The sequence below is a fragment of the Theobroma cacao genome, chromosome 2 (assembly GCF_053813885.1).
Source record: "Theobroma cacao isolate CCN51 chromosome 2, ASM5381388v1, whole genome shotgun sequence".
In the NCBI taxonomy this organism is placed as follows: Eukaryota; Viridiplantae; Streptophyta; class Magnoliopsida; order Malvales; family Malvaceae; genus Theobroma; species Theobroma cacao.
This window is the reverse complement of record NC_142640.1, coordinates 6155914-6178799: the sequence shown is the minus strand read 5'-3', so window position 1 is coordinate 6178799 and position 22886 is coordinate 6155914. Positions and strand designations below refer to the sequence as shown.

General features: G+C 35.2%; 3 protein-coding genes across 4 annotated transcripts; 2 read left to right on the top strand and 1 right to left on the bottom strand.

Moving 5' to 3' along the window:
* The first annotated feature begins 15 nt into the window (after nucleotides 1–15).
* Nucleotides 16–13261, top strand: PRP40B (pre-mRNA-processing protein 40B). Of its 2 annotated transcripts, none has more exons than XM_018115938.2 (29): nucleotides 16–198; nucleotides 1559–1621; nucleotides 2376–2444; nucleotides 2551–2880; nucleotides 2976–3170; nucleotides 3344–3420; nucleotides 3890–3959; nucleotides 6738–6790; nucleotides 6874–6931; nucleotides 7026–7375; nucleotides 7463–7535; nucleotides 7626–7721; nucleotides 7810–7878; nucleotides 7969–8046; nucleotides 8205–8291; nucleotides 8398–8432; nucleotides 8554–8659; nucleotides 9109–9189; nucleotides 9264–9356; nucleotides 9455–9508; nucleotides 9594–9710; nucleotides 9814–9912; nucleotides 10653–10700; nucleotides 10778–10870; nucleotides 11229–11336; nucleotides 11495–11568; nucleotides 11992–12094; nucleotides 12579–12872; nucleotides 12958–13261. In XM_018115938.2, the coding sequence occupies exons 2-29, from the start codon at nucleotides 1589–1591 to the stop codon at nucleotides 13090–13092; spliced, it is 3078 nt and encodes a 1025-aa protein (XP_017971427.1). In that variant the 5' UTR covers nucleotides 16–198; nucleotides 1559–1588; the 3' UTR covers nucleotides 13093–13261. The 2 variants fall into 2 exon arrangements, with proteins under 2 accessions (XP_017971427.1, XP_007042685.2); XM_007042623.3 differs by having other exon boundaries at nucleotides 1551–1621.
* Nucleotides 13262–14007: 746 nt separating this feature from the next.
* LOC18608116 (uncharacterized) lies at nucleotides 14008–15442 on the bottom strand. The gene is made up of 3 exons (XM_007042622.3): nucleotides 14972–15442; nucleotides 14686–14776; nucleotides 14008–14609 (listed from the first exon to the last, which is right to left on the bottom strand). Exons 1-3 carry the CDS (start codon nucleotides 15437–15439, stop codon nucleotides 14101–14103), a joined length of 1068 nt encoding a protein of 355 aa, XP_007042684.3. The 5' UTR covers nucleotides 15440–15442; the 3' UTR covers nucleotides 14008–14100.
* Nucleotides 15443–19952: 4510 nt separating this feature from the next.
* LOC18608115 (phytosulfokines-like) lies at nucleotides 19953–20644 on the top strand. Its single transcript, XM_018115089.2, has 2 exons — nucleotides 19953–20141; nucleotides 20302–20644. Exons 1-2 carry the CDS (start codon nucleotides 20010–20012, stop codon nucleotides 20425–20427), a joined length of 258 nt encoding a protein of 85 aa, XP_017970578.1. The 5' UTR covers nucleotides 19953–20009; the 3' UTR covers nucleotides 20428–20644.
* Nucleotides 20645–22886: the final 2242 nt, after the last annotated feature.

Sequence of the window (22886 nt, the reverse complement as noted above, 5' to 3'; positions counted from 1 at the left end):
TCTGTTTCATCACAATTCTATGCAAATAAAATAAAGAATAACAAACAAAGAACGGGCGGATTCCTTTTGGGTCTCACACTTCCTTCCTTTCATCTCACGCGCCTCTTTCAAATACTCTATACTACTACTTCTATTCTCTCTCTTTCTCTCTCTCTCCCTCTATCTCCGGCTCTCTCCATCACTCCCCAATGCTAAAAAGTATGTTTTTTCTTTTTTTTTAATGTGTTTTCAGCCGCCCATTTCGATTTACAGACTGCAATTTGATACATGTGATTTTGAGCAAAAAAATTTTGATACATGTGACTTTTGAATTAGTTTAATCATTAGGGCTACTAATGTTGTTTTTATTTTTTATTTTTGGAGGCTTGACATGCAAATAAATTTGAGTTTTTGGGGTAATGGGAATTTGGGGGGTTTTGTTTTGATTGAATTATTGGGTCAAACCTAAGGAAATGGCTGCATTTACCACATTCTGGTGATTGTTTCATTTTTCTAGCCAATGACTCAAAAATTGATCTTTCCATTGTTTCTTTGTATTTGGGTGCATGAAACTGACTGAGGCATGTGTGTGTATGGCTATTTGTTTGCAGATTTTTTTTGAATTTTTTATTCATAGAATTAATGGATGCCCAAATTTGGAATTGATGTTTCTGTGGTGTTAGGGTTAATCTTTGGGTTTAATTACGTGTGTCTGGTTTTTAGTATTTTTGGCAGTGCTTTGTTGTTTTGTTCATTTAATTAGGCTCTTGATCAATTCAATTAGCTGCCAAGAGAAAAGATGAATTGGAAAGTTAGAGTTTCTGAGACATGCATGTACAGGGTGGACAACTCTATAATAGTTGTGCTTTTTAATTATGTCTTGCTACCGAGTGAGACATGCATGTTTAATTACCTTTATAAGATTGAAGTGCTTTTTAAGGGTTTTTATGTGTTTCTCCGCATTGCCTTTTGTTATTGTTATAAGCGTTCTGTTAAGAACCATTGCGTGGGGCCTTCAGAGTTACAGTCACCTTAGGATAAATACTTAGCTCTATTAACTGCTGATAAGAATGACAAAGAAATGGTAGTAGAAGTGTCAAAAACTCACCAAACGGTAGGGTTAAACTGTCTCACTCTTATAAAATATCCCATTGCATCATCATTAGAGTTATGACGGAAATATTATCTTATTTAACAGCTGGCGAGAGGGTAATGCGGAGCACATAGTGCTTTGCATCTTAACTGCATGGTAGAGCCATCATTTTGTTGTTTTAAGTTTTTACATGGCAACCTCATCAGTTTATGATTGATATCTTTTTTTCTTCTTGTTTGTCATTGGACCGTGTGGAATTTGTAGAAGTTGCTCAATCATATTTGCCTATTGTGATGAAGTTTCTCAGTTTCATTATTTTCATAATTTTTTTGACAATGCATGGTTTTTGGCCTTAATTGCTATTATTTTGCAAATTCTCTTCCGCTCTACATGCTGCTAAAAGAAAAGAAAAAAAAAGAAGAAACTTATTCAACTCTCCTTTCATGGGGGCTTCTAACTTGATAATGATGGTTATTAGTTTTGTAGTTGTTCTTGGAGGCTCAACAGATTGCTGAGATGGCAAATAACCCCCAATTTTCAGGTGTACAGGTAATGTGATTAAAACAATGTTTTTCCTAATAGAGGTTGGTGTGGATGTTCTTAAGAAATAAGATTTTTTCCCTCAATAGTCCTTGAAGGTGTATGATGCTTGCAAGTTCTTTCATTCTTTTTCTTTTCTATTTATTTATTTTTCGAGGATCATGCGTTGTACATAGTTTCAACATCAAAAGTATAATGCATCAAACGTAATGTAGTTACTAACTTACTGCTTTAGGTGTATATCTGGCACTTACACTCATGTCTCAAGTTAAGGCCTTCACTGGGCTTATGTGTGTATGTTTTTTCTCATATTGTCATTTATTTACTTACTTGATTGTTGGTTTTCTCATGAAAGTTTATAGGACTTTTTATCTTATATATTGCTCAAAGGACAATAGAATCGTTTTGTTAATGAGTTTCATATATTATGTTAGTTTAGGTAGAAAATATTTGCATGATATTAAATAGCCATATGTTCCCTTATGACTGAATTAACCGGGTTTGTTTCTTTCCCTCTCAATGGAAAGAATTCTTGAATCTTTATGGTTGGAAAAGTAAACTATTCCATAGCAAAAATTAGTTTAACCATATATATTTTTTTTATGTTTTTTAGTTTTCTCTTTATGTTAATTTTCCAATTATGTTAATTTTTTGGAATTTTTAGTTTCATGCTTAATCTCATCAAAGGACTAAATCATTTGACCCATATTCATGACTTATTTTGACAAATAGCGTGCTAATTGCTTGTTTTTACCGTTATTAGCCTCATCCGCCTCCTTTAGTTGGCTCGATGGATCCTCCTCGAAATTTTCCTCCACCTATGTCTGCTCAGGTAATAACTTCTTTTTTTCAGGTCTTCTGTAATGTCTACGTTGTATTATCCGACACAATCTATCTACCTAAACTATTTTTCAATTATATGTTTATATATTATGCAGTTCCGACCTGTTGTCCCATCACAGCAGCCACAACAGTTTGTTCCAGTAGCTCCTCAACCGTTTCAACCTGTTGCCAGAGGAGTTACTGTGATGAATTCTGGGTTTTCTCCTCAAACTCAGCAACCCCAATTTCCTCAAGTAATGCAGCAGTTACCAGCAAGACCAGTCCAACCAGGCCATATTCCCCCTGCAGCACTGGGAATTTCATTGCCAACTGCTCAGCCACATTGTCATGTCAGTCCAGGGGCATCACTGCCTCAACCTAATATTCAAACTCCAAATAACTACGTGTCTGGGGGCCCAGCATCACACCTCTCTTCGTCGTATCCTGTAAGTGATTCAGAACCTTTTGTGCTTAGTAGTTAGTGCTACAGTTGTTTTGTCAGATCTTTATACCTTGCTTTTCTATATTCTTGTGTTTGCAGTTTGCATCATCTTCTTATGGTCAGGCTCCAGTGTCTCATAATGCAATGGCTCAATATCAACCCATGCCACAATTGCAGGCACCGAGTGTTTCAGTTGGAGGCCATGTGGGTATCCATGTGAGCCAGAGTTCTTCTTCTGTTATACCTGTGCAGCAAATTGTTGAACAGCCATCTGTTTCCACAGCTACCGTACCAGTAAGGACATTCATCTGCCTCCTCCTTTTGCTACATATCTCCACTCAGCACACTGTTTCCCTTCCTGTACATCTTGTGCTATTTTATTATTGAAATTTATTAATTTTTGCTATTGAGAGTGCGAGCACTTGGTGCAAGTATCACATTGAGTTTGCAATTTTATAAAATTTCAGGCACCTAGCATTCAGCCAAAGCCCACTGAGGAGGCTTCAACTGATTGGATAGAGCATACTTCTGCTAATGGAAGAAGGTATGTAATACTCATAGGTGTGTGCTGCTGGTAGCTAAGGGTTTAAGGCTGGTATTTTTGCAGTAGTCAAAGATGGCTCTTCTTGCTATATTTTAAGGGTTGGTTTGTGAGAATTTGGTGGGAATAATATGTCCTGTGACCCTAGCTGACATGACAGCAGAAATACTCATCTCACCTTTTTTGTGCTATATGTAATGGAGTTTGGAGACTTTTGAATGTCCATGGATAAGATAGTTTCAGAGTACAGGCTTATTGTTATGTCTTGGGTCAATTGATACAACTTAAAATTCCTAGATGTTTCTGTTAACATATTGCAATGTTCATCATAGAATTATACCAGTGAATTTGTCTTACTTGGTATCCTCCAGAGCCATTGAGATGAATGTGGCAGTTAGATGCCATCTATTGGGCACTTTGCATGCTTTATCTTTGTATTTATTTAACCATGGATCCTTTATGTCTTATGCAGATATTATTACAATAAGAAGACACGGCAATCTAGTTGGGAAAAGCCGTTGGAATTGATGACACCAATTGAGGTGAGTTATGCTAGTGATGTTATTTTCATGGTCTCTGGCTTTGTACTTAAATTATTAAATTGTGTTAGATGTGTTGCCCTTTGAGTTTTATAGGTTCCAGCCATAGTCAGCATGTTCTATGCATGATAAGAAAATTAATCCTGGTCTGATGTAGAAAACATATTCCATTAGCTTGCTTCTAAAGGTAGAAGTCGAATTTGTAGGCACTTATGATTTATGGCTCCTTAGTCCTCAGTTCTCTGATCTTCTATTCACTGTTTTTGTGAGACTAGTAGATGGACTGTCAAATCTTTGTGTTTGGGGTAATTGACTTTTGAAGAAGCTCTCTTCCATGTCACATAGCTTTTAATGGAGGAAATTAAAGCTTGCATGGAGCATTTTTTCCTTCTGTCATTACCTGTATGAGTGTAATTTACTTGATTTTTTTTACTTTGCTTATTTTATGATCGAGCCTTTAAAATGTAGGGTTTTTATTTTGTTGGATCTGTACCTTGTTGAAAGGTTCACTCTTTTGCTTGTTCACTCATTAGTTTTCTCACTCTCTTCTCTCTCTTCAATTATGCATAGTAATTAGTTATTCTGCCATTTTGTCCTGAGGAAAGATTTAATAAGTTTAACCAGTACATCCCGATGAGGCAGCAACAAAAGTTAATCTTTACATGATTGTTGCTTCAGTTTTTGGACAACTTGCTAGAAATTTCGTTGAGAATGATTTTGAATTTCAAATATGATTGTAATTCACTGTGGTGCTTGTGTATTTTCATATATTTTCCTTTGTGCAATCCTACTCATTTACAACTTCCCCACTTCCGAGGCATTCTATTTTGGGTGAGTACTTAAAAAGGTATTTTGTTACTTATATTTTGCCGGTATCAATGCATGTTAAGTTATATAAGTCGAATGGCATATTCTTTAATGCTTATTTATTGTTATATCTTTAAATGCCTCGTGTGACTTCCATAGCTTTAAAGGTGCTTACAGGTACATGCTGTGCTACTCTATTGAGAGGTAGGATAAGCTGTGGGTCTTTGCTGCTTGCTCTACCTACTTTATAGCATGAATGTTAGTAATTCTGTCATTCAGTTTCTTTTGTAGATTGTTTCATTCTATTGCTGGATTTTTATGTTAATTCTTTGGTGGGTGCATTGTTTGCCATTTTTGACTCTAAAATCTGCAATGCCCTTCACTCCTAAGTTTGTGATGCCATTTCTTTTTGGTTGGGAGGGGGTTGTAAAATCTGAGAAACATGCATGGCCTGTAAGAACATTTTTATCTTAGTCCTTTAAAATTTAAATTTTAGAAGGTTAGAAATGAGGTGCTTTAGTTAATATGCCCATGGTTCTGCTTCTGAAGGGGCAGACTTGTCTTTTTCTTCCTTTTTTGTCTAAATTTTCATCGAATAAAAATAAATTGTTTGGAAGGTAGAGAAAATGGCTTTAAGCTTGTTATCTTAAATGACAACTTTTTTTCTAACTATTGCTCCTAATGGAGAATTTCCTTTCATTGGGAGGATTTCTGAAGAACATTTTGTGGTTAGTCATCTTTGCTTCGATAAATTTCCTCAAAGATTCCATCAATCTTGAACCCCATGAAATTTGATAACCAAAGATGCATTTAAACCAGATGGATGGATTTATGGAAGTGCCCAAAACTGATGGTGATTGTGGGTTAATTGGGTACTGAATCCTTTGCCTTGACCCAAGAATCAAATAGGTGCTAAAAGAAGAGGACTTTTTTCCCTTTCAGAAATTTATATTTGGCTTTTGTGCTTGTTTTTCCTTGTTATTTTGGGTTTAAATGAAACGAGAGAAGATTTGCATAATTTTTAAACTGAAGCACTGCCTATTGCACCATTTGGATAAGATGAGGATTATCAAGCTTGGACAGGTTGTCAGCCAATTTGGTCAGCGCTATTGTTCTGTGTTACATGGACTCGAGATAGGGTGTCAGACACGGGTACATCGTGTTTTGACAACTTTTTACGCTAATTTTGAGGATGCAAGTGTCATACCCTTATGAATAGTGAAGTGTCCATGAGGTGTTGGACATGGGTATGTTATGGTAAGTGAAGAGTCCGTGTCACATAACAATCGGCAATGCTAGTTTTATACACTTCTCTTTTTCTTTGCTGCTTCTCTAATGGTGGTTCATGCTTCTAGCTTTTGATGTATTCTTTACATTCGTTTTGACTTTTGTGTTTTAGTTGTTACCTTTTGCAACTATAGTGGATATAGATACATTGTTTATATTTGTAGACATGCATACTCTTAAAATTTGCTGCACAAACCCAAAAAATGAGAAGGTGGTCAGGGAGATGGGAAGGGCGAAGAACAGAATGGTCTTCATTGTGGTTAATTGTGTCTTCTTTTTTGTCACTGTAGAATAATATTGCTCATCATTTATGAGATGTGAGCTTTTGGTTTTGTTGAAACTTCTTTTACTTATTTGTTTGCTAACCAAATCCTGTCAATGAGTGGTTTCTATGCATAAAACTTGTAAAGAGTGGTAATAGTATAATCTTTTTACTTATTTTCACCTTTGTAAAATTTTTAATATTGTCTTTAAAAGTTAAAGTGTTAAAAATATATGGATTGTTAAATCATTTTGTTTGCTTTTTGGCGGAGTTCTGGCCTGTTAGTATTAGGGCCTGGAATGGACTCCTCTGAGATTTCTCCCTCTTTGTTTTTTTGAACTTTTTTTCCTCCTTTCAATAGAATTGGGTTGGTTTTCCCTAACGAAGTAGAGTTTCTACTTACTTTCCTCTTATGTGCATGACAGAGGGCAGATGCATCAACTAACTGGAAGGAATTTATGAGTCCCGATGGAAGAAAGTGTGTAATTTGAATAATTTCTTTTAAGCTTCTGTAAATTTGTTGGTATTCTATGATCAGATCCTTTTATTGAACATCTGCAGGTATTACCACAACAAGGTTACAAATCAATCAACATGGTCAATCCCTGAGGAGCTGAAGGTTTTCTCCCATCACCTGTGAACTTATTATTCCTTTGATTTCTTATCGTGGTTCCTTACCTTCTCTTTTTTCCATTGGTATTTTAACGTTCAAGTTGGCTCGTGAACAAGTAGAGATGGCATCTGCCAAAGGAACTCAGTCGGAAGTTTCTTCTCATATTCCACCTCCTGCACCTCCTGCAGTTAAAGCATCATCGGGTGCTGATACACCACCTACAATAATTCAAGGAGCTGCCTCAAGTCCAGTTCCTGTGGCACCAGTTCTTGCTACTAGTGATGTAAAACCTGTGGTCGTTTCTGCATCAGCTTTACCTGTTGGAGCTTCTTCGACAGTGACCAATGTCGATGTGGTTCGGACAGCTGCGGATACCATTACATCATCTGCTGCTATTTCAGAAAGTCCTGAAGCTTCTATCGCAGTGGTCAATGCTGTTACAGCACCAATGTATTGTTATCATATCTGGTTTTGAGTGATTTTATTGTAGCTTTGGTTTGCCCTTTTTGAATACATTTCTGATCTTTCATTGTGTAGGAATAATATCAGCAAAGTTTCTTCTATGGATATGCTTAGTACTGCTGAAGGATTTTCAGCACAAAATGCAGATGTATGCAATGGATTTATTTATCTTTCTTTCTTGCAATAACTTCTGTATATGCTTAACTGGCAAGATGATAAGTGATGTACTGTTTCACAGGAAACTGTAAAAGATGTGGTAGTGAGTGAGAAAATTAACAATGCATTGGAAGAGAAAGCAATTGATCAAGATCCTTTGACTTATGCCAGCAAGCAAGTATGTACCAGGATTTTCCATATCCCACTGTTAATGTTAATTTGTGCAGTGCCTAACACCAATTTTTCAAAATTATTTTCTCTTTTAGGAGGCTAAAAATGCATTTAAAGTTCTATTGGAGTGTGCAAATGTTGGTTCTGACTGGTCATGGGATCAGGTAATTCAATAGGTAGTTTGAATTATGTCTTACTTCAATTTTTTTCTCACATTTCTGAAAATAATCTGATATTGATATTGATTATAATAGGCCATGAGAGTAATAATTAATGACAAAAGATATGGTGCACTGAGAACACTTGGAGAGCGGAAACAAGCTTTTAATGAGGTAGATCCTTGCTCTGTTTTCACTTTTATTTGAACCCATAATCAGCATGCACGTAGCTTGATAGGTTTCGAATTGTGTTAAGTGACAATTTGTGTTGTTCACCATGTTTCATGGGGATTATTTATTGTTATCATAAATTTTTTCCCCATTTTTTTTAGTTTTTGGGTCAAAAGAAAAAACAAGAGGCTGAGGAAAGGCGCATTAAACAGAAAAAGGCTCGGGAAGAATATAAAACAATGCTAGAAGTAAGTTAAGTTATTTACTGCTCTAGAGAGTAGAGATTCTATAATCTCAATTCACTAGATTTAAATTTTTTATTACTCTCTTGTGATTATTGTGGGCCTTGTACAGGAGTGCTCGGAGCTGACATCATCCACAAGATGGAGGTTTGCGTTCTCTTTATCCCTACATAGCATTGACAGTTGTTCTGGTTTAGATCTTATACTATATCATGGACATTGCATAGTAAGTGGTCTTTACTAATTGAGTCTTTGCACTATCATTCAGCAAAGCAGTTGCTATGTTTGAAGATGATGAACGGTATAAAGCTGTTGAACGGGAGAAAGATAGAAAAGATATTTTTGAGAATTACATCGATGAACTCAGGCAAAAGGTATATTTCGGCCCCTCAATTCATCCATTTAAGCTGCTGTGTTTGTAGAACATATACATACATGCCCCTCACTACCTTCTTTTCACATATCAGTCTGACAAAACAACTACGTTATATATACACAAATATGCTTGAATATTTGTGTTCACGTCCATCACAAGTTTGTTTGTCTTCTTCCATCTGGAACCCAAATATCAATTTTATATTGTTCTGTCAACCTTTATAAGTGCATTATCATCTGTAAATTCTGTATGTCTACAAAATATAATCCCAAAACTGTCTTTATTTGTATTCAGATATTGTGAGCTTATTTGATAAAATGTCCTTATTATATATGCTAAGTCAAAATCTCATAGGAATGAAGTGTTGCACTAGTTGCAGAGACCATGGTTAAAAGATTTTGTCGCATATCCATGATTTTCATTTTCTTGAATTTGTTTATTGGGCAGGAACGAGTGAAGGCACAGGAGCAGCGCAAGCGGAATATAGTGGAGTACAGGCAATTTTTGGAATCTTGTGACTTCATTAAGGTACCTTTTAGCAAATTTCAAGTTTTGCATTTGTGGTTGATATTGAGCTTTATGGTATTACTATTACTTTGTAGGCAAATAGCCAGTGGCGTAAACTTCAGGACCGCTTGGAGACTGACGAAAGGTGCTCACGTCTTGAAAAAATCGACCGCTTGGAAATATTTCAGGTAGCATTCTTCATTTGACTTTCAATAGGATTTGTGATTTCTACTGTATTTGCAATTTCTATGTGCATTTTGTGTCTAATTTTAAGAGGGTTTTATAGGAATATTTAAGGGATTTAGAGAAGGAAGAAGAGGAGCAGAGGAAGATACAGAAGGTGACCTCAATTATATACTTTACCCATTTTGATTGGTATCTGGATTTTGGGATTATGGTCTGATCTGAATCTTTTATCAAAATAGGAAGAACTGAGAAAGGCAGAGCGTAAAAATCGTGATGAGTTCCGCAAGTTGATGGAAGGACATGTTGCTGCAGGCACTCTTACTGCGAAAACTCACTGGCGTGATTATTGCATGATGGTTAGCAAGCAAGTTTGTTTTGGTCATGGGGAGAAAAGTGCACAAGCTAGCTATTTCATATATTATCTTGCTTTCTGATATGTCTAATGGATTTTGTTTTCAGGTTAAAGAATCACCCCCCTTTATGGCAGTTGCATCCAACACCTCAGGTTCAACTCCAAAAGATTTGTTTGAAGATGTAGCCGAGGAGCTTCAGAAACAGGTAAATCTTTATCTTTCTATTCAGGTTAATTTCTCTAGTTTACCCTGAAGTTACTAAAATATGTAGTAAATCATTGGCTTTCTTTGGTCTTTCCTGGACTGAAGATCCTGGGTTTGTATGCTTTGGTGTTTATAAGTATATGTTATTTTACATTCAATCTCAACAAAAATTCATGTCTATTACTAGATTTAGTATTCTCTGGTTTTCTTTGCTTACTATGTTAATTTCTTTAACTGGGTATCATTAATGCCATGTTTGTATGTGGTATTCTAGAGCAGAATTTGACCCAAAAGAGGTCTGAATTCAATTTCAGAAAGTATTTTGGTTGCATGGTAAACAATTTAAGAATATTCTCAGAAATTATGGCCCTAATTTCTTTGTTCAAAATTCCACTTAAGGGTTCTTAAGATACTATAAATCTCAAAATACAGTTGAAACTCATAAAATAAACTAAAAACATCAAACATCTAACTGGTCAGAAATAACCATGTTGCTAACTAGTCACTTTGGTTTATACATTTTTAGCTCTTTTTGTTTGGTGCATGGAATGTGGATTCAGTGCTTAGGTTCAGCTACTGTTCATGTTAGGACAATAAGACATGCAGGGATGGGTATTTTTGAAAGAAACTGTACCTAGTACCTAACAATTGTTTCTGTGGCTGTTTTGGTAATCATGGTTACTTTCATTGAGCAAATGAATAGTGCTCATAATAACTTGCCTACTTATTTTTAATTTACAGTATCATGATGATAAAGCTCGAGTTAAGGATGCAGTGAAGTTGAGAAAGGTATGGCAATGCAATCCAGTGGTTTTTCCTTAAATGCCCTTAACATTTTTCGTATCTAATATCTGGTAAGTTTTTAGATTTCTTTGGCATCAACTTGGACACTTGAAGACTTGAAGGTTGCCATTGCAGAGGATATTAGCTCTCCACCTATATCAGATGTTAATTTGAAGGTATATACATGTTTTTAACAGTTCTTGTTTTCTTTTGAATGCCAGAGTGGTTTGCTAGGGCATGCAGTTGGAATTTTGGGCTGCTCCAAAATTTTTTTATTGTTAATGAATATATATGTTGCTCAGACTTGGGTGCAGTGTCGGGTGAGTATGTGTCCAAGTATCTGACATTCCAGTTGCTTGGAATTGACAACACATAGATATAACTGCCAAGGGTCTGAAAATAGGATATGGTGCGGAGATTTATTGTCCAAAATATGGCATTAAGATGTTTAATTGTTATGTGACATCAATTGATTTTAAGATGTGAGACAACTAGCTAAGTATTTAATTGAATATATGATATCCACCTTTGCAGCTAGTTTTTGAGGAGTTGCTTCAAAGGGTCAGGGAGAAGGAGGAGAAAGAAGCTAAGAAACGTAAACATCTCGCCGATGACTTTTATGATTTATTACGTTCTATAAAGGTGAGGCAGGCTATTTCCTTAAAATTTTTATTCAATAGTTAAATAGTTAGGAAACCTTTTTTTTTTTATTCCATCTATTTGATCTTAGCATTTTTGTAGAATAGTTGAGTAGTTTGGAATTTTTTTTTCAATCTATCTGATTGATGAACCTGTTGCAGGAAGATGAAAAAATTACTTCATCTTCAACATGGGAGGATTGCAAATATCATTTTGAAAGTAGTCAGGAGTTCAGGTACTTGCTGGTTTGATTGGATTGGGATAGTTTTAGGTTATACATTTATTATGCTGCAATATTTTTGATAACTAATAATTGTTCATTATATCAAATCATTTTTCCTAGTATTTTCTACAAGATTCCTTTTCTTAATGTTGACGAAGTTTTCATTAATTGGGAAGGCTTAGAGTTATTTGTGGTCCTGGATATACTGATATGGACCACTGATAGTTGTGACTTTTGTTCTTTGTCTGTCTATGCTTCTTTTTTATGGTTGTTCTGATGTGATTTCTATGAAATTGAAGACTGACTTTGAAGAAATAATAACCAAGTATCTTTACCTGAAATTGTGCATCTAACTTCCTAGTTTCTTGATACCATTGTATATATTTTTTAGCAAATATTGCTTACATGAAACTTATTTGTTGAATGCTTGTGTAGTTCCATTGGGGATGAAGGCTTCTGCAAGGGGATATTTGAGGAATACATAACAGAGTTGAAAGAAGAGGCAAAAGAGAAGGAACGAAGACGAAAGGAAGACAAGGTATTAGATCAATTTCACTCATGTAAATGCATACCATTTCTGCACTTAAAATATGAGCATTCATTTTCTTGTTGTGAAATAAGCTTAAGTCCGTGCTTTAGTTTTCTTTTGAATTTCAATTAGCATTAAGCTGTGACTTGTCATTAGTCTATTCTTTGCATGTGCTCGAGGGTAGTGTTACTCTTTAAAGTAACTATATGCGCACAAAAATTTTTGCAGATGAACTTCTTGGGTGATGTTTGTTACCAGAAAATTCTTAGCAAACTGCATAAATCATTTACTATATCCTTGTTGCCCCAAATCTAATATCCTTTTTTTGTGGAGGGTGCTTCCTTATCCCGTGTAAAGTGTCTGGACTTTGATTAGCTGACTGTCCCATCTCTGATCAATGCTGTTTGGAAGTGTGTAAAAAAGAGTGTATAATGACATTCTTTTCTTAGAATTGTGGACGTGAAGTTGATTTATTTTTTCTTTTATTTTGCAGGCAAAGAAGGAAAAGGAGAGAGAGGATAGAGAGAGAAGGAAGGCAAAGCATGGAAGGGAAAAAGAGAGAGGGCATGAAAGAGAAAAAGAGGAACACTTGAGGGAGGGACCTTTGGAAGGAAATGTTGATATGGCTGAAATTCATGATGACAATGAAAATAAAAGATCAGGAAAAGATGATGATAAGAAACATCGGAAGCGGCATCAAAGTTCTGTGGATAATTTGAATGAAAGTGAAAAAGAGCGGACTAAGAATTCCCACAGGCATGGTAGTGATCGCAAAAAATCGAAAAGGGTATGATATTTATTTCCATTTGTTTGTTTGAAATGGTTCCAACTGTGTGTTTAGAACACTTGATCAATGATCATTACTGCTGCAGCATGCATCTACTCCTGAATCAGATAGTGAAAACAGGCATAAAAGACATAAGAGAGAACATCGGAATGGTTCACGTAGAAATGTTGATCACGAGGAGCTTGAAGATGGGGAATTTGGTGAGAGGGAAAGTCGGTAGTTATATTATCCTACAAATTTATAGTTCCATTCAGTTGTCAGCATGTTTAATGTACTTCAGCAACAGAAGGTAGCCTGTTTTTTTACCTATCTACATATTTTGATAGGGCAATGTTGTATCAGTATCATAATTTATTTTTGGTTTATTGATTACAAAAAGTTAACAGATAGTGATTTCTTTTAGTTTTTCATAATTGTTTTCATCAACTACCTGGAATTTTCTTGTTCAAGTGATGACCATGGAATAATTAAAAGGATTGGTAACGGTTTGTTGTGACAGAAACTAGCAGTTTCTAGAAGATAAAATGATATGTTCATTTGTTTGCAAGGCGGGGAAGTAAGCAATGGTTTCAGCCTTTCAAGGTTTTAGTAATTGGTTACCATCCAGTGATGGGATGTTTCAAGCAAAAATTTAAAGCTTGGTTGTGTTATTGGGATTGTCATGCAACCTAAATTTTAGTAATTGGATACAGATTTTGGCATTATCTGTTAATTCTTCCTTTTTCTTTGCAAATTAATGATAGCAAATGGTGTAAGCTTCTGAAGTCTGTAACAGTCGCTAAGTGCAGCTAGCATCGTCCCATTAGCTATCAAATTTGTAGGTCAGTTCTGATTCTATCTTCCTTGAATTCTTGATTATCAATGTCATCTGTATTATTTTCACTGTACAGAAATAGTGCATGGTATATTTCTTTAGCTAATAGCACCCAACACCCCCCAAAAAATAAACCAAAAAAAAAAAAGAGAAAAAAATTTATGCTTTTAAATTATGTATTTGTTCTCCTGTTTGCTTCCCTTTGTTTGTTTTGTCGATATGTAAATCTGTTTATTATTCTCCTTTTTCCTGTAAACTTGCATGCTCTTTGTGTTCCTTTCGGTGTCTGGTTTAACTTTACAAGGGGAAGTGCACACATATAGCCATTTATCTTTGTAGCAGAATAATGATTCGGTTTAAAGAAATGGAATTGGGCATAGACTGCGCCTGTTGCGCTTGAGTAGCTCATCCATTTTACTGCCGGAGTAAGTAAATTATTTCCTCAATGATCTCATCCATGATAGTATCCCCTAACTCGAAGCCTATCTTTCTCTGCATTTGCCTGGAATAATTCCATTCTTCTAATGTGTTAGAGAAATCCATACTTGAGTCTCTAGAGTATTTCGTGCATGAGTAGATTTGCTCTGCTTTGATCGGGTTTCCCACCCCAATGAACCAGTGAATGTAGTTATACTTGTTTCTGACATTCTTCCTATCACTGTTCTGGATGGGTTCCCGTTCCCCTGTGAGGTTGAACAAAGGCTTCCTTCTATTCACAAGCTCTTTGCTTCTCCGGTGCTGAGGAGAGCAAGGTTCGATTATCTCCTTTGATTCTTTGAACCCAATGAGGCTGTATCTCTCAATTAGTGATTTTCCTAGCCACTTCCAGGGAAAAGTTGTAAACATGAAGTTTCCTCCAGCATTTTCGGTCAGAGTGGAACTCCTACTTGATAGGCTTTCTTGTCTTGTTATGATGTGATGCACTGTTTCCATGAGAAGCACAGGGTCAAACTCTAGAAAGCAAATAGATTAAAAATAAAAAGAGAAAAAGATACTAACCTTTGTCGGATGATAATGTATTTAACATTGACATAAGGTTGAGGTGCTTCTCTTGAGTGCATGTCCTTTGACAGGTTTTATCTGTAAGAGTCTGCAAGCAATGTGAGTTGACGCTAGATAAAAAGAGCTTACGCTTTCTTAAAACAAGAAAAAACAGACCGAGTTGCTTCTTATATCTCTCATGCATTGGGGTTTGTCTCTCTAGCTGTCTGTGTTTAACACTGCGAGTAGCTGAGCTTTTTGCTGTAGGTTTTTTGACAAAAAGCTAAAATAGATGTTTCAGTACCTTTTGTTGTTCCACATAACCAACATTTGAGGCTTGAGAAGTTCTGCAATGTTTCAAAGGCAGAGGTTCCTCTTCAGGAGCGCAGCTGGGAAAGGCGCCAAATGGAGTTAGAGCCTTCACCTCGGTAAAACCATTTGTTTCTGCAGTCTGAAATTCATCTTGGTGGGCTTTATCACTGCGACAAGAAGGCTCCTGGATGTCATTAGAGGAAACAAGTTTGTACAGTATCGACTTGACGATCCTTGTGGAGATTAAAACCATTTTCTTGTTCAAGTTGTAACTGCGTGGTCTGCTCAGGTTCTTAAATAAATTGATCTGGCAGCAACCATTTCGACCATTAGAGCTCAAGCATTTCACCAAATACCCTCTTTCAGAAAGGTATATGCTCAAAGTAAAAGGCTCTTGTTGCTCTTGGAGATGCTCCTTGAGCTGTTTTGCGGTTGTTGACTTAATTGCACGAGAAGCCATTGAAGTTGCAAAATTCAGTGGAGAGGAGAGAGTGAGTAGGGGGAGGGGAGTGGACGGATAGAGTGCAAAATTGATGATTGGAACAGACAGGGAATGTCTGTCAGTGTTGGATGAAAAAGGAGAACCTATTGCAAACAGAGAGAAAGAGAAGATAAGAGAAATGAGCTTTTGGTTTTTGTTGGAGTGAAAGGCAAGCATATAGGCGCCAAGGCAATCATTTATTCCCCACTGGGGACAACTGGAATTTTCAAACAAAGGCAATCTTCTTGTTGATTGATGACCCCCCCATTATAATTTTAAAAGCATATGAATATAGTTAAGAGGCATACTAGAATACTATGCATTAATATTCTTTAATTTATTTAACTGGATGTTTAGACATTTATGAAGGGCAATGTTGTTGTTAGTTGTGATTGATGACTCAATCTGAGCAATATTCTTATTTGATTGACGACATCTAGTTAGTACTTACTAAACCAAACCCTGAGGTCTTGTGTGTTTTTTTTTTTTATATTTTAGGCTGATTTCAATATGGTTCTCATCATGTGGGTAGGTCCCAGTAGAAGAGTAGCTTGTTTCTTTGGGCAAAGTAGGTGCCAGACATCGAGCTGGGAGGCAAATTTTGGAATGAAATTCAATGTTTCCATGACAATGCTCATTGCAGCGCAGCAGGAAACTGCCAAGGATGCTGATTCTGCCTGCACCATTGCACTTCGTTCTTCCGCCTGAAAATATAGCGAAGTTCATTGAATACATGTATGATTTAAATTCAACAAAGTGATTGTCTTAGTACATCTTGTGTTGCATGTTTTGCACTTATTATAAATCATTATTCATAATTGCAATACCCTTGAATTGTTACCTTAGTTGCTATGCTTCCAAGCAGTGGCTGTCGTCCAGGACTTAGTCTTTGTGCACTCTTAAGAGTTCACTCTAGTCTCGGCGCATCCAATTATCATATGTTTTCCTTTTCATTTTTCTAAGTGTCGTTTTTGTTCCATTCCAAACAATATATAGCCCTATATTATAGGACTTGCTTGGCCGAAACGTAAGAATTACATTGATTGTGGTGTCAGAAGGGCTTAACAGGTTAAGCTAAAAATTCTATATGTTGATGGTTTTGATCAGATCTTGAACTTAATTAATTATTGAGTTTTGTGTGTGTGTGTATATATATAATCAGTTCAGAGAGTAGGTTTTGCATTGGTTATTTGGTTGGCTAGTTATATGTTGAACCCTGGTGAGGTTCCTCAACCTCTCCGAATGGTATCTGACAATATATATATATTGGCAGGGCTAGTTAGGAGGGTGAAGCTTAGTAGTGGCCATGAACATTGAACCAGTTGATCATCAGGTTGGCCAAAACAGGAAGCAAGCGACAAGTGGTGTAGAGATTGGAGCCATATATATGAAACTCATACTTTTACCAAGTCTTGAGAGAGAGATCAGAGGTGAGAGGTCCAGACTCAACTTTCCATTCTATATATATGTATAAGTGAGTACAAGTTTACAATGTAACTATTTATGTGGCTAAACACATAAAGACTTTCCAAGTTCGAATCTCCATTTTCCAATTTAATTAATTATAAGAAAATGAAACGAAAAAACAATAGTGATCACACATCCAACAATGTTTTTTAAATATCAACTTTGCATGAACAAACTAAGATGGCATGCAACAGGGTAACCTCAACGGCACGTTTGTTGCTGTGAGATGGTGAGATGACAATGACCAGCTGCACACAGTTGTCCTTGCAAAGAAGAAACTCGTGTAGATTAAACAGTGGACTTGGATAGTGAACTAACTTTACCCGTAAAGTTGCCATGTCCAACCAAAGCTCACTGCACAACCTTCTCCCTTCACCAATTGTCATGCTTAGATTCTTACTTTTCTCTTTTATACTTTCATTTATTTATAAACGCTAGCCGTCCACCCCCCAACCCACCCTCTACCTTTAATTAATGTGCAAAATCTTTTTAATTTAATTTATTGCGTCTTCTTTTTATTTTTATTACTATTTTTGTTGGGAACATATAATTAATATATATCCATTCGTTGTTGCTTTGAGGGGGCTAATGTTGAAAATTTTACTCATTCAAATGGAGAACATGATTGATTATTACTTATGAGCTGAACCGTCATCATTCTTGAAGGACCCCATTTGCCATTGGTTTGCTGCCATAAACATGACCTTGACCAAATTGGACCACTCACTCATCCATTTGGCATGCCCTAAGAGCATGCCATAAGTCATCATAATTTTGCATTACAAGTTTTGCTCCCTGAATTTGATGCACCTCATTATGCCTTTTCTTCATATTTAATTTGCCAAGGTCTAGGAGAAATATATATAGTAATTTTCATGATTTTGTGACAATATTTCATTTTTTGTATAGTATTATAATTAGGCTAATTTTTGGGTTTGGGTTGTTGGTCTATATTTCAGAATGCAGATATATATGATCATTAATTTTACTAATTTTTTTTTTTAAAAAAGGGGCTAGTTAACAACATTTTAGGACCACATAACTTAGTCTTATTTATTGTTGAGATTCTAATTTCATCCCAAAATCAATGGCTGTTGGTATAATTATAAGTTATAACTTAAACCAAGGATTAAGATGGATGATCAGTATATGAATAGAGTCAAACTCCTATTCTTAAAATCCTAGTATCCTTTTGCCCTCTAAAACAGTTAGCATCCCTACATCCTTCACATGTGTAATCATAATTACGCACGGTAGATGTTTGATTACATGGTAATCATAATATGGCGAGGCGTTGACGATGCCAAAGCACGTTAAACAAAATCATGTTTCTAAAGCTGCCACATTTTTTTTTTTTTTTTTTTTTTTATAAATCACGTGGTCAAGCTTTAATTAGGTATAAATCCAATTCATATTACGAATTTAAATTCAACCAAAGTAAAACTGCCCCCTCTAAGAAATTCTAGAGCATAAAAATAGACAAATCAGGAAGAGAATTTTGGAGTATCGTAAGAAGAAGAAAAGAGCGGCTATAGGTTTAATTCCAACCCATAACGTCTGACTTGACGTACGAAGTGTGGAGAAGAAAAGAGAGGAAAATTTCACTTTCTAGAACTTTGGGCAAATTTTGAGTCAATTACCGGTGGTTCCTACAGTTTTGGGCTCATATCATTTTAGTCCCTATAATTTAAAAATTAACTCATTGATTCCTAAACCTTCAGCATTATAACAAAATCAATCTTTTTATCAGTATTTTCGTTAAGTGACATGTATCTAACACATGTAAGCTCGTTTGTACATTGCCTATTTTTTTGAAATTTTTTTATTTAATTTAATTTAAAAATTTTATATTATAAAAGAAAAGTAAAGAATATTTATTAAAAATATAAAATATAAAACTTATTTATTTTAAATTATATTTTTTCGTTTTGTTCTTTAATATTTTAATTTTATATCTGTATTTTTTTTCTTTCTTCTCTTTTTCTCTCTCTCTTCACTATTGATTAAAGATCAGTTAGTGATGGTAAAAGACTGTATTTAGCTTCAATAGTGGTCACAAAGTTGGTTGAGCCAAATACGACCCTCTACCATTGTCAACCGACCTTTGGTCGATGGAAGAGAGAGAGCAAGAGGAAGAGAGAAAAAAGAAAATAAAAATGAAAAGTAAAAAAATGAAATGTAAAATCCATGTAATTACTCTTCTACACATCATATTACACGTATTTGGTATGCATAGGAATATCAATGAGTCAATCTACTCATGAGCTACTCATATTGGACTTGAAGAATACTCTAATTCAATTGCTTTTTATCAAGCCGAATTAAAGTTTTGTAACAGTCTACCTGAGTGGCTCGCAAGCTTTTGAATTTTTTAATATTGTATATATATAAATGTAATAAAATATTTATTTATATATTTTAAAATTTTATTTGAGTTTTTATATCAAATTCAAGCCCAAGTTCCAATAGAGTTTTGAAATTTTTTTATAAATTAATGATAATCGAGTCTAATTAAGTCGAATCCAAATAGCTTAATTAAATTTCAAGTTGATCTTGAGCATAAAAATGTAAAGCTCAATCGAGTTCAGTTTCAAGGTTTTTAATCAAGTTGAGCTCAAGTTTGACATTGGATCAACTCCGCTTGACTTGTCTCGACTCGATTATATCCTTAATCATGTGTTAAACATGTGTTACAAGTTGGTACCTAACGTTAGACTTTAAAATATTAATAAAAAAAATCATTTTGTTACACCATCAAAAGTATAAAGACCAACAAGATACTTTTTAAATTACAGAGACCAAAATGATATTTAACTCAAAGTTTAGGGACTACAGAAGTAATTTACGCATAAAATTTTCAAAGATACATAAATTGAAAAAAGAGAAGGTCCTACATTTTTCTGGATTAATTTATTTATCAAGTACAGGTGAGAATCTTCTACCATAATTACCCATTTGCCCTTCAATCTTTATTTTATTGTTTGCCCTTACATCTTGACAATGTGTATAAATTGACCCCTGCACAGTCGTTTGCTATCCATGTTTCTGGCCATCCTCGCCAACTCTCTAGAAAGCCAAAAAAATGTCTTCCAAGGTCAGCGCCTTTTGCATGATCGTGTTCCTCCTCCTCTTCACATTATCTTGTGCCGCTGCCGCCCGCCCCGAACCTGCTGCTTATTCAGATCATGCTACTCCAATCAAAACTCAACATCTGGTACGTATGGAACTTCCTCTGTTTTGAAACAGAATTTCCTCTCCTAACTCTGTTTATATTGATCATTAACAAGCTGATGGTTGGAACGAGTATCCGTTAAGAGGGTGGGTCTTCTATAAGTTTAATTCTTTTTCTGATGATTTGTTTGTGAACTTTTCAGGATGTTGAAGCAGAGAAGGTTCAGGTGGAGGACAGCTGCGAGGGAATTGAGGAAGAAGAGTGCTTGATGAGGAGAACACTTGCAGCTCACATTGATTACATCTACACCCAGAAGAGCAAGCCTTGACCTGTCGATGTTGTCATACATAGTTACTTTCTTATAGTTTATTCATAATTTGTGTGGTTCTTTTATCAGGTTCAGATAACTTTTCAACTTCAGGGAGGTTTTGTGGATAAATACCGTTTTGATTCTTCTATTCATGTAGGAGAATTTTTCTGGTTGTTTAAACCAGTGTAATATATGGCATAGATACTAGTGAAATTTCTATTATATGTTTCAATAATTTTATTTCCAAACATTGCCAGAGATTTGGGCATCAGCTTAATATTCAATATATGGCACAGTGGGTGTGCTAAATTATGCTAAATTAATGTAAATTAGAAAGTGAAAGGCAAAAGAAGTCAAGAAGAAAATATAAAAGGGCAGAAACCCCCTTTTCCCAATAGGGATATCAAGGAAATTAGCCATTTCTTTTGCCTGAAGAGATCAAGTCATAACCCACTTATCGACATGAATATTCAACACTAGAGAAAAGGAATAATTTATGCTATGAAGCATTCATTGTTGTTTGGACAATCTTCTTGCAGATTCTTTATGCATTCCTGTTCTAATTGGACTAAGGTTTTCTTTTGATGAAATTAATCGGATTAGTAAATTGAAAGCTTATAGGTTTTGTGCATATATTAGCTAATAGCATAATGGCTCAAATGCATCTTCATGAAACGGTGAAATTGAAGCCAATCCTTCTCTAATTAGCATAAAAAATTGTTACTTGTCAATGAGCAAGACAAATAAAATATTGAAAAAGGTTTCTTCGTTCACGAATGTGTAAGCATTTTCTTTGTTATTCAAATATCCCCTTGATGGTAACATCTTCTAGACTTCAACTGTTGTACCAGGGAAAATGTTTTCTTAAGAAAAAGAAAAAAAAGAAAGAAATGGCTGACTTTTCAATTTTCACAACGAATCCCTTTGTTATTTTCTTCATCTAGCTTCACCTATTGCACTTGATTCATTCTTCTCCGCAATTTCATTGATCCCATTTTCCAAAACATTGTTCATGTATGAAGAAACAAGGCTTCCTCAATAATGTGTGCATAAAATCCGGTAAAAAAAGAGGCATAAAACCTGGTCTAGAACCAATACATTAATTCACATTGTTAACATTGATAATTTCTTCATTGTTAGTTTGCAGATAAAAACAAGGATTAAATAATTAACCAGGCAATGTAAAATTATAATTGGCAAGCAGCATTAATGATCGTACACTTTGGAAATGCCATGAAGGATTAAGACCCATTTGTCTTTTAGTTTTGGTGCAAGACATTATCTTTGCCATAATTAATTTTTTCATGATTCAAAGCACAGCAATATGTGGCTTCAAAGGGCTCCACAAAAACTAAGACTGTTTCTGTATGTTTATTATCACTAAGTGTGAACGCACGTATGACCGTTGCAGTTAAATCTTCTTTCATTGACCAAATTAATGCATTCATAAATACACTTGATGTTTGGGACAGGGTCCTTTTGCAAGCACCCATTCACATGCCAGCCTTTGTTTCATGGCTCTCTCTTTTTGGGTTGAAAATGAAGGCAGGTTTGATATCAATGGAGAGTACTGCCATCAAACTGAGACTTCGCTGCTCCAACCATAGCCACAAGTGCTTTCAAAACTTTCTATGACAATTCACTACCGAAATTAATGTGGAATTGGGACATGGCATGATAATGTGGCTGGTAGTTCTAGCCATTACTGGCTAGTACAAGCTTCGATCTCAAATATTACTCTAATATGGCAATAATTAAACACATGACGGTCACATTCTTTCACATATAAAAATTAACATATTTTATGAATAAAATGTTGATGATACAATTTAGAAAAGAAACGATAATATAACAACTAAAATTTGATCATATGGTTATTATTTTCTTTTCTTTTCTTTTGAATACATATGAAAACCCATGAAGAGAGATAAATTTCTTTCATCTCATAAAGACCATGCATTTCCTTTCTTAGAATGTGCTATTATGATAAATACGACTTTGAGAGGATTATTGAAACTTGCTTAATCTTTTATTGGAGTGTAACTTGAATAATCAAATTAACCATTCAAATTCATTCATTTGACTACTATGCTTGTGTCATTGGCTTCTTGACCTTGTAAAAATTTCAAACAGCGAAGTCCAGAAAAAGTTCAAGAACGGTATTAGCGTGGTTAAGAATAGTGTGCAAACATCATTAATCATCTTATATAAATGAGAAACACCACCAATCCAAATACGAATGGACTAAAAAAAAAATAAAATAAATGGCACTTGGAATTTTTTTTACCACAAGTGGGAATGTGTTCCTTGATCAGGTTGAATGTCCTTTCATTTGTGGATTCTCATGCTATAACATTATGATGACAATGAAGCAGCCATAGCCCAATTTGCCATGATGGTGATGCCATGATATTTGACTAGGGAAAAGAGTGGTTGTCTCTTGGTTGGCCATTACTCCACTACTTGCCATTTTCTTC

What these genes read in the sequence shown, in the direction of transcription:
- LOC18608115 (XM_018115089.2), top strand. Translation starts at nt 20,010, where the DNA reads ATGTCTTCCAAGGTCAGCGCCTTTTGCATGATCGTGTTCCTCCTCCTC. An exon ending in CAATCAAAACTCAACATCTG is followed by an intron (nt 20,142 to 20,301) that starts GTACGTATGGAA and finishes TGAACTTTTCAG; the next exon opens with GATGTTGAAGCAGAGAAGGT.
- LOC18608116 (XM_007042622.3), bottom strand. Translation starts at nt 15,439, where the DNA reads ATGGCTTCTCGTGCAATTAAGTCAACAACCGCAAAACAGCTCAAGGAG. An exon ending in GTTATGTGGAACAACAAAAG is followed by an intron (nt 14,777 to 14,971) that starts GTACTGAAACAT and finishes CATTGCTTGCAG; the next exon opens with ACTCTTACAGATAAAACCTG. An exon ending in TACATTATCATCCGACAAAG is followed by an intron (nt 14,610 to 14,685) that starts GTTAGTATCTTT and finishes TCATGGAAACAG; the next exon opens with TGCATCACATCATAACAAGA.
- PRP40B (XM_018115938.2), top strand. Translation starts at nt 1,589, where the DNA reads ATGGCAAATAACCCCCAATTTTCAGGTGTACAG. An exon ending in TTTCAGCACAAAATGCAGAT is followed by an intron (nt 7,536 to 7,625) that starts GTATGCAATGGA and finishes ACTGTTTCACAG; the next exon opens with GAAACTGTAAAAGATGTGGT. An exon ending in AATATAAAACAATGCTAGAA is followed by an intron (nt 8,292 to 8,397) that starts GTAAGTTAAGTT and finishes GGCCTTGTACAG; the next exon opens with GAGTGCTCGGAGCTGACATC.